The 15,124-nt window shown below is 47.5% G+C and overlaps 2 protein-coding genes across 2 annotated transcripts; one reads left to right on the forward strand and one right to left on the reverse strand.

Annotated features, from left to right (window-relative positions):
• Positions 1 to 4,117: 4,117 nt before the first annotated feature.
• LOC127334670 (protein mago nashi homolog 2) lies at positions 4,118 to 8,111 on the reverse strand. Its single transcript, XM_051361191.2, has 3 exons — positions 7,769 to 8,111; positions 7,431 to 7,607; positions 4,118 to 4,381 (listed from the first exon to the last, which is right to left on the reverse strand). The coding sequence occupies exons 1-3, from the start codon at positions 8,006 to 8,008 to the stop codon at positions 4,316 to 4,318; spliced, it is 483 nt and encodes a 160-aa protein (XP_051217151.1). The 5' UTR covers positions 8,009 to 8,111; the 3' UTR covers positions 4,118 to 4,315.
• A 2,732-nt stretch (positions 8,112 to 10,843) lies between these two features.
• On the forward strand, positions 10,844 to 14,120 carry LOC127334669 (heat stress transcription factor A-3). The gene is made up of 2 exons (XM_051361190.2): positions 10,844 to 11,617; positions 12,760 to 14,120. The coding sequence occupies exons 1-2, from the start codon at positions 11,213 to 11,215 to the stop codon at positions 13,885 to 13,887; spliced, it is 1,533 nt and encodes a 510-aa protein (XP_051217150.1). The 5' UTR covers positions 10,844 to 11,212; the 3' UTR covers positions 13,888 to 14,120.
• The last annotated feature ends 1,004 nt before the right edge of the window (positions 14,121 to 15,124 follow it).

Below are 15,124 nucleotides of genomic sequence, written 5' to 3' on the forward strand. Positions count from 1 at the left end.
GAAAAGTTCGAGTGGAACGAGGAAGCAGACAAGGCCTTTCAGCATCTGAAGCATACAATTTCAACACCACCACGACTGGTGACGCCACGAGAAAAAGAACCTTTACTGCTGTACATTGCGGCCACACCTCAAGTGGTTAGTACGGTTCTTATGGTAGAATAAGAAGAAGAAGGAAAAATCCATGGAGTCCATCGACCATTATATTTCCTCAGCGAAGTCCTATCACCATCCAAGTAGCGCTACCCGTAGTATCAGAAGTTGGCGTATGGAGTCTTCATATCAGCAAGAAAGCTAAGACATTATTTTTTAGCACACCCGATAATAGTGGTAAATGAGGTACCTCTCTCGAACATCTTGAACAATCCAAAAGCTACAGGACGTGTCTCCCTTTGGGGAATTGAACTTCCCCTCGGGACATCACATACGAAAAGAGGAAAGCAATCGAGTCGCAAATTTTACCGGATTTTGTTGCGGAGTGGATGGAACTCCAAAACACAGGACCTCCAGATTTTTTGAGTACCTGGTATGTGAACTTCGACGGGTCCAAGATATTAGAAGGAGCTTAAGCAGGCGTGGTACTTATTTCACCGCAAGGCGACAAGATGAAGTACATATTACGGATGATCTTCCCTAATGCATCGAACAATGAAGCAGAGTATGAAGCTATTATTCCCTCGTCACTTGCCAACACCGGCTGAACCACATTGATGTCACTGTGAATTCCCTCCATGTCAAAGAAAAAAGTGTGTCAAATCCAGAGGTCATAATCGGCCAAAGCTTTAAGTATTACATGACACTCTTTGGTATGAACTTTGCACAGCCCTTGCCAAGCAAATGGGCAATTCTTCCAAGACCAACGCATGAAATCGATGCTCTCAAGCATCCCAGGAAATCCCCTCGTTGCATTTCATGCCAGGATCCAAGTTGTATGTTCTTCATTTGGTGCTCTCAAATAGGTTGGCCCAAACACTGGCACGATTGCCTAGCAAAACTTGTAGATGCTATCAAAGCATGTGGCCTTCGACATGTGCAGATAGTCTTCTTGTGGATCTACAAGAGCTCCATACGGCAATACACCATAGGGAAACTATGCATTTCTTAACCGATGAGAAGCCCCATGACCTGGTGCAATATTTTTATTTGCACATCAAGTAGTCATCATACTCCTTGACGCCGAACATAACTTGCATGAACAACTCTTTGTTCATCCTAAATCATCGCCGAAAATCTTTGGGGGTATGTGTTGGGTCATCGGCGAAGTAGTCGGAGTCGAGCAACACTCGCAAGCTGATGCTGGTCCTTTTTCTTCGCTTCCCAACCCTTGAACCACCATGCTGTGTAACGTCATTGAGCTACTCTCGGAGACGAATAAGAGCGGCCAAGATCATCAACTGTCGTTCTTGGCTAGCAACGGCATCAACCTCCTCTTTCACCAACAGGTCTAACATTATCTCATCATCGATGTCCAATGCAGCAAAACACCGAACACCTTGTGGGTGAGGCGAGAAAATGGTGTTGATATTCGTCGTTATTGTGTCGGTGTATCAAGGTTGAAGAGGACGTGCAACGCCACACAAGAGGGGGGCAAGGAACGTGTGGTGGCGGTAGCATAAGTCACGGGGGCTTGGCGGCACCGTCAGATTGCTGCCGGAGCACGACGAAAACGGTTGTTGTTCCGGCCAAACCACGGTGGCAGTTGGACAGATTCTAGGTAGGTGGGTGGGAGGAAGGCACAAGGTTGCAGGTGCATCGGCATGAATGCCGATTCTACAAGTAGGTGGCGAGATCAGGAGAGTTGAAGGGGGTGAAGAATGGTTGCGTGTGGCTGCCAAGGAGGTCCCGTAGGCAACAACCGACATGGCTTGAAGTGTCGGCGCTCTGAACTCGGCCACTGAGGGTAGGGCCCAGCATGAACACGATGGTTATTCTATTGGGCTCTAAAATGTGCTTGTGCATTATAGAGACGGCGGTAAGGGCCCATTTTGTGCCCCGCGCCCCTTGGCTATTGCCTATCAAGATCGCCGGTGGAGATGTTTAAATTTTTTTTAGGGGTAAAGCAACTGCTTTATTACAAAAACTGGGGCAAATTGCCCACATTAACTTCAGCCAAACTTGCTAGTACATCACTTTTCCACACTCGAGCCTCATTGGCATTACAAGCTTTTCCTATGAAGGCTAACTCGTAGGCAACTTTATTTGCATTACGTACACGCACACACTTCAGTACTAGAGAACCACAAACGCAATTAGATCATGAGATCATCAATGGACGCTGCTAGCTGTGAGTAATCTTGGCCACATCGATTCATTCATCGCAATGGCCAGGAGTTCAGAATCAGTCTCAAAAACTGCACGTATAGCACCAATGTTCAGAGAAACATCTATAGCTTGTTATAAAGCATGGAATTCTGCCGCAAAAGCACCTCGAATCCCCTCCGTCTTCCATGCACTAGCAATAACCATCTTACCATGGTGATTTCGAACTGCTACACCCCAGGTTGCATAATTTTATCCTGGAGTAGACGCAGCATCACAATTGAGCTTCAACAAGTCCTCTGCTGGTGGCCTCTACTTTGCCCTGTCTATTTCTTTACGTTGCTTGCTCTTCCCAAAAAGCTCCAGATAATCTTCAGTATGACCGCCTGCAGATTTGTAGATGATCCCGCTCCGACAATTCCCAAATAACATCAAGCGTTTGTGTTGCTGATTCCAAGTGTTTCAGCTTCAATCTAATATCTTCCATCCCTCCTTTCCTCCAAACATCCTTAACAGCCTTACACTTAACAAAAAGATGTGCTCCATCTTCCTCCACACCCACAAAAAAGACACTTGTAGTCATCTATTTTTACACCCCTTCTCTTTAAGTTTGTCCTCAAAGCTAGCGAGTTGTGGGCAATACGCCAGGTAAACATCTTAATTTTGTTCGGTGCTGGAAGAGACCATATCCTTTTCCAAAAAATGTTATTGCAGCTATTCAGCATGACAGGGTTAGCTGAGCTTGAACCAGCATCTTGCCCTGGCTAGTGTTCCTCCGTTTGAACACATAGCTTATATGTCTGTTTAACTGAATGCTGGCCCTTATCATCATAATACCATGCGATAAAATCTTTCGCACCATCGGGTAAAGGAATTTGCAAAATGATTCTGGCATCCTCCTCACAGAAAGTCTCCATAACCTGTCTTGACAACATAGCAATATTGAACGCATGGATATCACGGAACCCAAGTCTCCCCCATCGACTTTGATTTAGTTAACTTCTTCCGTCCTATCCAGTGTATCTTATTTTCCTTATCATTTTGACTCCACCAAAATTTACCAATCATTGCACTATATCATCATAGAAACTCTTTGTGAGGTAAAAACACGACATTGCATATGTCGGTATCGCCTGTGCTACAGCTTTAATAAGCACCTCCTTCCCTAACATTGCCAACAACTTCTCCATCCAACCTTGTATTCTTTTCCAAATTGTCTTTTAGATAAGCAAAAGCATTTCTCTTTGAACGCCCAATATACACAGGCAGGCCCAAGTACTTTTCATACCAAGCCTCACTATTAATTTTTAAAGTCTCATTCACCATATCTTTCACTCCTTGTCAATTATTACAACTGAACATGATAGCAGATTTCTCTACATTGATACACTGACCGGAGCAATTTTCATCCAGAATGAAAACTGCATCCGCCATCACTTGCCCGTGGAGCTCTTAGCGGTTGAGCTGGCTCGGCAGAATGTATACCCCTCAATTCCACCTTGAGATCTTCATTGCGCAAAGACAAGATATATCTTTCTCAACCAACAGAACCAAAAGATCAGTCACCGGACCCTAAGGCCAAGCACCTGTTTCAACTCCACCACCGATCAGCATGCTTCGAACAGGTCCAAGACGTAACAAAATAGTTGACAAGTGGCCAGGAAGGAAGCAAGATGCTCAGCATAAAAACTACTCCCTCCATCCATAAAAGGATGTCAAATATTTGTCTAAATTCAGGATGTATCTATACACTAAAGAGTGTCCAGATACATATAAATTTACACAAATTGCGACATCCTTTTATGCATAGAGGTAGTAGAAAAGAGAGTAGAAAAATATCGCTGCACTAGAAAACTCCATATACTGGAAAAGAAGGAGCATGCATAAACATCACTAATGGGCACCTGCAGTTTGCACAATCCAACAATCTCAGGTGATATCAAAACATATCACGCAAAGCAACCCCACGCACCAAACTGCATAATGAGCAAGAACTCATACTAGGATATTACAGAATTCTCTAAAACTAGGAACCATGATGCAGGGAGCACAGATGTGCTCAAGATTGAATAGGCTTGATCTTAAAGTGGAGGTTGATAAGAGAAAAAACAAAACACTTCAAATCCTGCACACACACAAAAAACGAAAAAATATATTAGAAACTGCTTACATGTAATAGGCCTACAGCACTGTAAATAAACAAATTTACTAGTTTTCCTCTTAAGGGTTTAAACAAAATAGTCAGGAGTCACAGTAGTGTTAACAACAGTAGCTCATTACATGTACTCCCTCCGTCTCACAAAAGTTGTCTTAGATTTGTTAAAATTTGGATGTATCTAGACACTATCTAGTATATAGATACATCCAAATTTAGTCAAATCTCAGACCAGTTTCATGAGAGAGGGAGTATTTACATTGCATTTTGACAAGAATGCACATGCCATTAGGAGCTCTTTAATATCGATCTATTGTCCACTAGGCAAACCTAAAAGGCGATTGAGGATGTCATGATAAAACGACATCAAAGGTAAATGAGATCGCTAGATTTTCATTCAATAGAGGAATCAGTCTAGTTTAACTATTGCAGACAATAAGGCCATCAGAACTCAGGAAAAATGAATAAATTAACTTTTGTATTAATACACCGTATCACCTCAAACTACTTTAGTTTTTACACATAAGCTGTTCAACTTCAGACAACGCCCAGTCATAGAATGGTTGTTTACTAAACAAAAAAAATGGTTTCCTGAAACAAGTAGGGAAAATTTTGTTTTGCCACATTGGTTTTGCCCATTTTGCTTTTGCCACTATAAATTTTGACATTTTGCTTTTATCCCATTTTCTCCCAATGAGGGGAGATAGAAAAATTAAAACACTGAGAAAATGGGCAAAAGCAACACTTCACCGTTTTCATTTTGTTTTTGCCCCACAGGGCAAAACTGATGTATTACCAGGAACCGGCGGGGCAAAAGCAAAATGTCAAAACTTGAGTGGCAAAAGCAAAATGGGCAAAAACAAAATTTTCCCAGACAAGTATTCATGAATAAAATCTACTTATTTACAACAACAATTTTTGCATCTGCAGTAGCCTTTCAGGTTAGTAGCGCCAAAAAAATGGTTAATTTTCAGAGAGGGCTATTGATGTCAGTTTATACCTGAAAGAGGACTAGAAATGGCTAGAAAATGACTGACATGATGGCCCTAAAGCTAAGAAAGTGTGGCATTGAAGAACTGTGTTAATGAACCAAACAAAAGCCGAAAACGTCAAATGCACCTAACTTAATTTGGCAATGTGTTGCAAGGAACAAAACAGACCCTCCATATTCCTTCCCCACACTCCCCAATCCCATACCCAGTTTGCAAGATTCAGAACGGAAACCGAGCGAGCTTGGGGCTGAAAAAGAATTAATTGGGTATGTCCGCACATATGTATGTCGGCAAAACATATAACCAAAAAATAATTGATAAAACAAGTTTGAGAAAACACTTATAAAATAAATAATTTAACACAACAGAATGAATAACCATATAAAGGAGTAGATTTATATAGATGCAATAACGCAAACACAAGGGCTAGGTTAGCACCACCTCATGCTTCAATAGCCTAGTACACTAACAAGTTTGGACTTCATATTCAATATAGTGACTGCGTAAGTGAGATAATGTTTAAGAAATGAACTAGGCAACTCACTCATTACTAAATGTGCTTCATAAGCTTTGATGTTTCAGTTGAAAATCGGATTAATCGAATTAAAAAACCATCAAATAATCCTAAATAATCTTCGGATACGGATATCCAGGTGCTATTTGACATACCATATCCTAAACCGTATCCGAGTGTCAAGTTCAGAACCGGATATCCTTATCCGTCAAATTCCTCCAAACCGGATATGGATTCTCTAAAACGGATTTGGTGCGGAAATTATCCTATCCGTTTACACCCCTAATCAGAGCACTGGAGCAGTGAGCGGGAAAGATAGCAGACTATAGGAAAGAGAGCAGCGCACGAGTGGGAAACTGGGAATAGATGGAAATAGTGTGCACAGAAATAAGAGAGAGAGGGAAGCAAACACGATTGAGGGAGAACTCTCCCGTCTATGGAAACCTAAGTGTGGATGAAAACTGAAGTTAGAGCACCACTGTCCAGGACCTAGATCTGGCCGGCTTCGACCTCTCTCCCCTGCTCTGTATTACTCGGGGCCTGTTTTGCTCTGTCTTCCATCCCCTAAACAATGCTATGTTTCTTTTCTATTTTAACTTAAACGATGCTCTAACTTTTATATGTGCCTGTGCTGCGCTTCCTATCCTCCTCCTTGCTCTGTTTTTCTCTGCTTCTTAGTAGCTTATAGTAGTTAGTGGCTGGCTGCTTGGCCAGGATGATATGGCTGATCCCCTAGCTTTTTAGAAATTTAGACCAATGCCTGATGTTAGTACTTCTCTTAACTAATTAGTAAGAGGTTGAGGCTTTGTTAGTGGGTGGGAGGGATGGTAGATATATCGGCTCAACAACCAGCAATTTCATGATATGTATGTCTACCGAATAGCTACTCTAATCTGCTGCTCCAGTAGAACAGGATGTGTCTAAGTTGGGTCCTCAAAAGGTGAAAAGGACCCCAGGAGCGGCGCCTCCCTTTAACGCCTTAAAAACCTCAAATTCAAGATACATGTTTCAAGCAAAGTATGCTGCTTCAGTACTTCTACTTGTAAATTGCTCTAGTATGGATGGAATATAGCATATACAACAACCATTGTCTAGCCAGTTATTTCAAAATCATCAAACTTGGATTACACATGGTGCCACTGAAGGTGACTTATCCCAGTGATACATTACATTGGAATAGTAAACTGAGAAGCCTATCACATGTTTTTGGGGTCATTCAAAATTGACTATTACTCATACATGCTGGTAGAGCTTTGCACAATGAGCCCTGGACTGCTCGCCACCGGCACAAATTGCTGGCAAATTCATAAAAGAGCTTCCCAGTTTGTACACAAAACATCAATGCACTTGCGATGTCATCTTTGGAGTTGCTTACACTATGACTCTCGAAATGCAACAAGCCTCACACTGAATGTATGGATAGAAGTGATACTATAACTACATGAGGAATGCCAAACGGATGAAATAAAGGTGAACAACAAGCAAGCAATGATTGTGGGGATTGGGGAATTACCTGCACGAGGTAGTAGAAGATGCGCAGGCCCTCCGGATCATTGCTGGTCTGTACGTCGACGAGGGAGCCAATCTTCGAGGTGGTGAAGGAGATGTGCTCGTTCCCCATGACAATCTCGAGCTCCTGCCTTCCAACACGGTCGGGCTCCGGCCAGTTGCTGTCGTCCTCCTTCATGATCTATTCCAATCACGGAGAATCCAATTCATTAAAGATTCACCCTACAGCCCCGCAAGAAACAGATTCATCCTAGTAAACCCTAACCCAGGTTCCTCTGTGGATAATTAGGGGGAGGGGGTGAAAGCAGTTGAAGAAGAGGAGGGATAATGCTGAGTACTGACATCTGAGTCCTGGATGATCCTCCTGGCCTCGCGGAGGATGGAGGGGGAGACGAAGACCTCCTTGCGGATCATGGTGTCGTTCTTGTAGTTGGAGTTGTTGGCGTAGCGGAGCTTGCCGTCGGGGCGGAACTCAAACTCGAGGAACTCGTGCCCGAACTTCCCCTTGTGCCCCACGTAGTACCGCAGGTAGAACTCGTCCTCGCCGCCGGCTCCATTGGTCGCGCCGCCCACCGTCGCCATCTCTCTGTCCCTCTCTTGCTCGTTCGTGAGAGCACGATTGCAGCGCCGCTTTCTGCTCGTCTCGTCGCCTCCTCTGACCCTTTTTTTTTCTTTTTTTTCTACTAGTATACTTTGCTTTTCTTTGGGACGTTGAATAACCGGCCTTGATGGGCCGTGTAAGAACTGGGTTGGGCTGTCGACAAACTGATCACTAATGTGATTGTAACATATTCTCAAAAAAAACAAATGTGATTGTAACTCTTGGTATTAGAGCACACGTACGCGAGCAATCCTTGTTGAGTAATCAAAATTCTTCCAATGTCTTGTTTGATTCTATTCTCTCTTTTAGACTTTTACCATGGGATAATGGTCATCGCGGTCATGAGACCGGACCAATTCATTAAGATTAACGGTTCTCGAGTTGTTTTCGCTTTTCTTTGATATCTATTGCTGCCACTAGGAGGTTGTCGAATCGCTAAACAAGAAACACTCATCTATATAGGTCTATGGATAGTGTTGTCTAGACCCTTCATTCGACAACAAGCATTATGCGAAACTAGTCCATGTGTCATGCTCTACTGTGTACATAGCAAAGTACTATTCACCGTTTTGAATTTTCTCCATCAAATTTTGGGAAATCAGTTTTAGGTGCCCTAGAGTTCTAACCGAGATTCATGCATGAAACTACCACCACTAGCATTTGATCGATTTGTTAGATCAAATTTCACAGGAGTATGTGGGAATTTGCGCGTACCCTTTGCCGTGGCAGTGCCATTGCCTTGGAGGTGTCGGTCACAGTGCCTTGTGGATCAGGTAGATGACCGTGCCCTTTGAGCCGTGGCGTCTAGTCGTCGTAGGAGTTGCATCCTGAATCTAGTGCTCCCACACGGGATCCCAACTCAACTAGAGATAGCTAGATTGCTTGCATCAGTCCCTCCATGGTGGGCACCCAGGTGGATAGGCCTGTGAGATTCTCGCACATCACAACATTGGCTTGCAGAAAAGGAGTGGAGCGAGTCGTTCTCACAATATCTTCGGTCCTAGCAGTCTACCGCCACCACAAACCATCAGGGGTTTGCTCGATTGCAACACCCTACCCCTTCGCCACGAGGAAGAGTGATTCGTGGGATTTTACGAGAGATCCCAACCACAATCTTCTCCATCGCTTGAATCGCCTCCGCTCGCTACTGCCTGATGTAGAACTCAGATTTCGATCACATTTTTTGTTGAATTTCTCTGGTGATGTCGAAGCTTTGATACCATATGTAGCGCACGAGCTACTCTCAATCATAATCTCGTAATAGTAGCGATACAATTACATGAATCACATAGAGATTAGAATGTAGACGAGCCGTGGCTCTGGAAGAGGAAGAGAGAGTTATATAATTGTTATACAATTGTTGTCTTTGAGTGGCGCATCCATGGCATTAAGTAATGCTTGGGCCGAGCCTTCCTTCAACGTGTCAGTTGTCGAGAGGACCCCCTTGGCGAGGAGATGTTCATTGCATATGTGTCATCCGCTTCATCTTGAGAGTGTCGCGTAAGAGGAGAGTCGTGACCATACCTGGGCATGGCAGCTCGGCCCAAAGCCCGGCCCGAAATTCCTGGGCCTAGGCCTAAAAATGTTGGTCCTATAGGCGGCCCGGATTTCGGGGTTTTTTTTTGGCAGGGCGAGCCAGGCATGGGCCTAGTTTTCCGCTGCGGGCTTTTTGGGCCCTGCTGGGCCTGGCCCAACGTATGATCAGATATAGTCGTGACACAAATATGTGTGCTAGGTTTTGACTTAGGTTCTGTTTGTAATTTCACTTTTATATGAGATCCTTTTGTAACTTGTGATGTATACGTGGAGCCTTTGTGCTCCACAAGATATAATAATGTACTACAGTATCAAAAATACAGGATTTGTTGTTTAAAAAAAACGAAAAAGATACCACACACACGCGCGCGTGCGGGCCGTCATGGTTACGACAAACCGGTGACGCCCGCCTCCGTTTTTTTTTTTTTTTTTTTTGCGGAAGAAGATAGTGATATTAATACTCCGTTCTTACAGAAAGGTCCAGAAACAAAGGCAAAATTACAGAGAAGTCCTTCTGGATCCCGTCAACGCCGACGCCCAGGAGCTGTCGGTGGCGCGCCGCTGCCGCTGCTCCCTCTTCGCCTTGGATCGGAGCCAGCCCCATGGCAGCTGGGAAGTCGCCGAGCACCGGATCCATGGATCCTACGCCTGGAATCGCCGCCGACGACGCGGAGCATCTTGAAATCACCATCGTCTTCAACTTCAGACACCGGATCCTCCACCTACACGGATCCGGACGGGGCACGAGGAACTCGCCGCGTCCGCAGACCGCCGAGCTCGGGGAAGTCGAGCGCTTGACGAAGAAGCCCCGAGGAGCGCCGTCGCCGGAGAGGAAGCGCCGCGACACCAAACACCCCGCCGACAGCACCACCGCCTCCAAGACGCCGCCGGCCAGGACCCAACCTAACTCTACACTATATACAAGCCGAGATCCGTGGTTTCCCCACCCTCCCGCCGCCGGAGCGGCCGCCGGAGGAGGAGGAAACCACGAATCGCCGGCGAGCAAGGTGAGAAGACCGGGAGCGCTCACAAAATCGCCTCTCTCTACTGTAGATGGGAGAGGGGAACGGCCAAGGTCCGTTGTGAGATTGACGCCCGCCTCCGTTTGCCTCCGCTGTTTCGACCAACTTACATGCGGACCCCGCCCGCGCATCACCATTCACTGACACGGCACGGCCCACCTTCCTCCTCCACCACGTCCACGTGACGCGGGAAGAAGAAGCGAAAAGCAAAATATCCCCTGCTTTCTTCCTTCGCCACCAAGCAAAACTTACGATGGCCTCCGCTCCGCTGCGCTTTCCCTTCCTGCACGACCCCAGATATTTTTCCGGTACAGCACCGCCTTGGGGAAACCAGCGTGGGCCACGGACGCGCCGCGCCGCCCCGCCGCCAAGTGTCCACCCGGCCTTGCCGACTGCAAACCCACGGCTCCAACAACTGAGCCGCCGGTCAAATCGCCAGGCGCGGCGCCCTATCCGGCTCTGCAACGCCACAACGCGGTGCGCCCGTCGCCGTCACCACTATGTCGGTTTCACTCCGACCGAAGCCTATAAACCCCCCGCCGCCGCCGCCCTCGCCCCACACCGCTCATCCCCGCTCCCCGCCCGCCCGCTCGCGGCCACCCCGCCCCGCGCGCCGCATCCCATTTCATGGACCACGACCACACCGGCACCACCAACCACCCAGGCACCGCCGCCTCCATGGACGCCGCGCTGCTGCTCGAGCCCAAGTTCGAGATGGAGCCGCCGCTGCAGCAGCACCACCACCTGCCGTCGCCCCGCTACCTCGCGCTGAACCACCAGCCGCCGCCGCCGCTCTCGTTGGCGGAGCCGCCGCGCCCGCTGGAGGCGCTGCTGCAGGGCCCGCAGCTGCCGCCGTTCCTCTCCAAGACCTACGACCTCGTCACCGAGCCGCACCTCGACGGGGTCATCTCCTGGGGCCGCGCCGGCAACAGCTTCGTCGTCTGGGACCCATCCACCTTCGCGCGCGACGTGCTACCGCACAACTTCAAGCACAACAACTTCTCCAGCTTCGTCAGGCAGCTCAACACCTATGTGCGTATCCTACCTACTACCACTGCCTGCCCGATCCTCTCCTGTTGTTTCTTCGTATGTACGTACTAATTTTTCCTAGGTTTATTACTCTACGCATCCATCACCCCGTCCTCTGTTCCTGAGATGCTCTGCTTTCTCTCTGCTACTCTGCTCTGTTTGAGTCTCTCTTTTTTTTTGGGACTGCTGTTGTACTGTCCAAAAGTTGTAAAATCTGCTTCTGGCTTCTCATCTTTTTTCTTTCTTTGGTCTGGTCTCTGGTGTTGTAATGCCCAAAACTTGTAAAATCTGCTCTGTACATATGCAAAATACTTCCGCTGCAATTTAATTTGTGCAACTGGAATCACGGTATGTGATTTTGACCTCGCGCCAAAGATTTGGATTGACACCATCACCAAAATAATCCTGAGGAAATTGATCCTGTGATGGCAAGCTTAACCATTCCCTGCCCTGGAATGCGACGCGCTCGCGCTGGAAGGTAAGCTTCGCGATCCACATGTGCATACGCATTAGTATCTGTTGCAAATTCGTTTTCTCCTCCCGTGCCGAATGCTTGCAGAATGTTTTGTCGGTCTTTTCTGCTTTGTGTGTCACCATATGTCCTCCTCAATTCTTCCCAATTCCTCTGCCCCCTGTTGTCACAGGTTTGGTTTATTGCAGCTTTACTCCTCCTAGTTCACTCATTTCTCCATATTCCCATATTTCTCAGACTTGAGCACTTCCTTTTTCAAAACTAAACTACTACTGCTTGGCCATTTACTGCACAGTTTTTGGTTGGGTACTAGCTTACTCTTTGATTCTTATATCAACACAATGTTCAGTTCCTTCATGTGTTGCACTAGGATTGGGAGGGGGCTGTTGTCAGTATGCAGGTTCAGAAACTCTCTGATGTCTTCCTGCTTGATACACTGTACAGTCGTGTTAGGAGCACAGGAAACTGTTGGCTTCTTTAGAAGCTCAGGCTTTGCTCGGTTACAGGTGGAAACTACTACTGTAGGAGTATCTTAGTACTAGGTTTTATGTCTGAATGAACAAAAGTATCACTCAAGTCTTAAATTTTGACTAAGTTTCTGATTGTAATGTTAGCAAGAGTTAGTTTCATTTGACTTTTCCCCTGATCATTGTAAGTTTTTTCATATTGTCAGGGTTTTCGCAAGGTTCATGCTGACAGATGGGAGTTTGCCCATGAGGGATTTCTTCGGGGCAGCAAACATCTGCTCAAGACGATTGTCAGGCGCCGGTCCTCGCCAACGCAACAAAGCAGCCTTCAGCCTGGTTCATCTATTTTCAGGAAGACACAGCCTACTTCTTCCGGTGAATCCACTCTCGACCCTGAGCTCCACTCCCTGAGAACAGAGAAGAACGCACTGCTACAGGAGGTGGCCAGGCTGAAGAAGGAGCACAGCCAGACGATTGAGCATATGAACACACTGAACCAGAGGCTGGAAACAGCTGAGGGCCGGCAGAAGCAGGTGGTCTCCTTCTTGGCCAAGCTCCTCCAGAACCCAGATTTCCTGAGGCAACTGAAGAAGCACAGGGAGAGAAGGGAGGAGATCGACTCCGTCAGAGTGAGGAGGAAGTTCCTGAAGCATGCACCGCACGGCAGCACGGACTCCGGTGACTCCAGCTCGCCGCGTACCGGAGAGAGTGGTTTGGAGCTCCCTGCATCCTCCCCTGCACACCTAATTGCACATGACGCCATTGCAGATCTACAGAACTTTCTTCTGGAAGACACGGACCTCAGCGATGGTATGTTGCCAGCCAACTTTGGCATCGACGGAGTCCAAGACACCGGGGCTATGGTCCAGGGATTCGACACGCCAGATGAACTTGATCTAGGTACCAGGGCTGACCTGCTGGGACTGCCTCCATCTTCTGGTACCGCTCATTGCCAGGATCCTACAATTGGCAGGTCCAAGGGAAAGAATGTGATGTGTCCAGGATTGGATGGTACATCTACTGAAACAGATTGCCTCGTTTCGTTGCCGGACAACATGGGGATGGTTTCACGCGCCATGGCTGGCAACTTGGTCGATGCAGATGGTGAGCAAACTTGGGGCGTGGATGCTTATTTACAAAGTTCTGGCAGTGGCAGTGGTCAACAAGCCTATGGTACCCTTGCTAGTGATCCCTATCTGATGGAGATCGCCAACAGACCTGAGAGATTCTGGGAGCTCGATTTTGAAGCACTGGATGATGGAGACCTGCACCTGGACAAGTGTGTTATTGGCGACCCTGCTCTTCAGCAACACAGAGGAAACATGAAGCCGTAGTAGATCAATTGCGACGTGGAGTAGTAGGTCTGATGCTTTTTATCCACCTATCTAAATAACTAATAGTTAGCTATGAGAAAATAACTAATAGTTAGCTATGAGAAATGCCATAGTTATTTGATATTTAGGAGGCTAGCAAACTCCTAGATATGCTCACTATGGCATTAAGGAGTGTAGCAGTAGGAGTACTAGTAGTGTGTTTGATGAGGTCTAAGACCCCGTGTGTGGCCCGATCTCGCGGATTGACTTCGAAACCGAGGGGAGAGATGGGAGAACGCGAGGAACACGAAGAACACGACGAACACGAGGAGCTCCGAGACTCACGCACGCATACCAACCCGATACACCCGATGCTTACCTCCGTGGCTCGATGGACCACGCCAATAGAATCTCCGAGGAAGAGGCACGTGGCAGAATTCCCGGAGAGAGATTGGGGTTGGAGAGGAAGAGCTTGGTGAGGGAGAGAGAGTAACTTGTACTAGAATCTCACTCAACAAGATCAAAGTCAACAACCAAGGTGCCTTGATTACAGAGGGATGATACCCTAGGGAGACATAGCTCAAACCCTAATCTAAGCCAAATCTTGTCTCAAGAGGTAAGGGGGCGACCGGGGTGCTTATATAGGCATACAAGGCAGCTCGGGTCGAACGGGTACAAGTTGGTGGGGCAAACCCGTGAAATCCGGTCCAGGGGCCGGTCCGACCGGGTCTAGGACCGGGCCATCCGGTCCAAACCGGATTCTGGGCCGGCCGGTGACCGGGCGAGGCTTCCGAAGCCCCGGGACTGCGTCCGGATGGCACAAGCGGAGATTCCGGTCGAAACCGGCCAGGCCGGTCAGGGGCCCGGTCAGACCGGCCCTGGGGCCGGGTGGGCCGGCCTGTGGCCCGGTTGACCGGCCCTGGGACCGGCCGGCCTTCCTCCTCTCGCCTCTTCTTCCTCTTCCTTCCTTCTTCTTCTTCTTCCTTCTTCCTTGCACCATGATGAATGGCTCCTCTTCCCTCCCCTTGCTTCCTTGCACCATGGATGTTCCTCCTCTCCGGTCCTCGATGACTCTCGTACCTAATGACATATAACATACCGACATGAGGTAGCATTCCATCCAAGGTATTGACGAGGTCGAGTATCGAGAGGAAGGAGTTCACCTTGTCGCGTGTAGCGTGGGTTAGGGTTGAAGGTCCACTTGGGGGACTCTTTGGCCATGGTGTAGCGACGTCGGTGACCGGGGCTACATCATCTC

The sequence above is a fragment of the Lolium perenne genome, chromosome 6 (assembly GCF_019359855.2).
Source record: "Lolium perenne isolate Kyuss_39 chromosome 6, Kyuss_2.0, whole genome shotgun sequence".
NCBI classification, from domain to species: Eukaryota; Viridiplantae; Streptophyta; class Magnoliopsida; order Poales; family Poaceae; genus Lolium; species Lolium perenne.

What these genes read in the sequence shown, in the direction of transcription:
- LOC127334670 (XM_051361191.2), bottom strand. Translation starts at nt 8,008, where the DNA reads ATGGCGACGGTGGGCGGCGCGACCAATGGAGCCGGCGGCGAGGACGAG. An exon ending in GGATCATCCAGGACTCAGAT is followed by an intron (nt 7,608 to 7,768) that starts GTCAGTACTCAG and finishes TGATTGGAATAG; the next exon opens with ATCATGAAGGAGGACGACAG. An exon ending in TCTTCTACTACCTCGTGCAG is followed by an intron (nt 4,382 to 7,430) that starts GTAATTCCCCAA and finishes GTGTGTGTGCAG; the next exon opens with GATTTGAAGTGTTTTGTTTT.
- LOC127334669 (XM_051361190.2), top strand. Translation starts at nt 11,213, where the DNA reads ATGGACCACGACCACACCGGCACCACCAACCACCCAGGCACCGCCGCC. An exon ending in TCAGGCAGCTCAACACCTAT is followed by an intron (nt 11,618 to 12,759) that starts GTGCGTATCCTA and finishes TCATATTGTCAG; the next exon opens with GGTTTTCGCAAGGTTCATGC.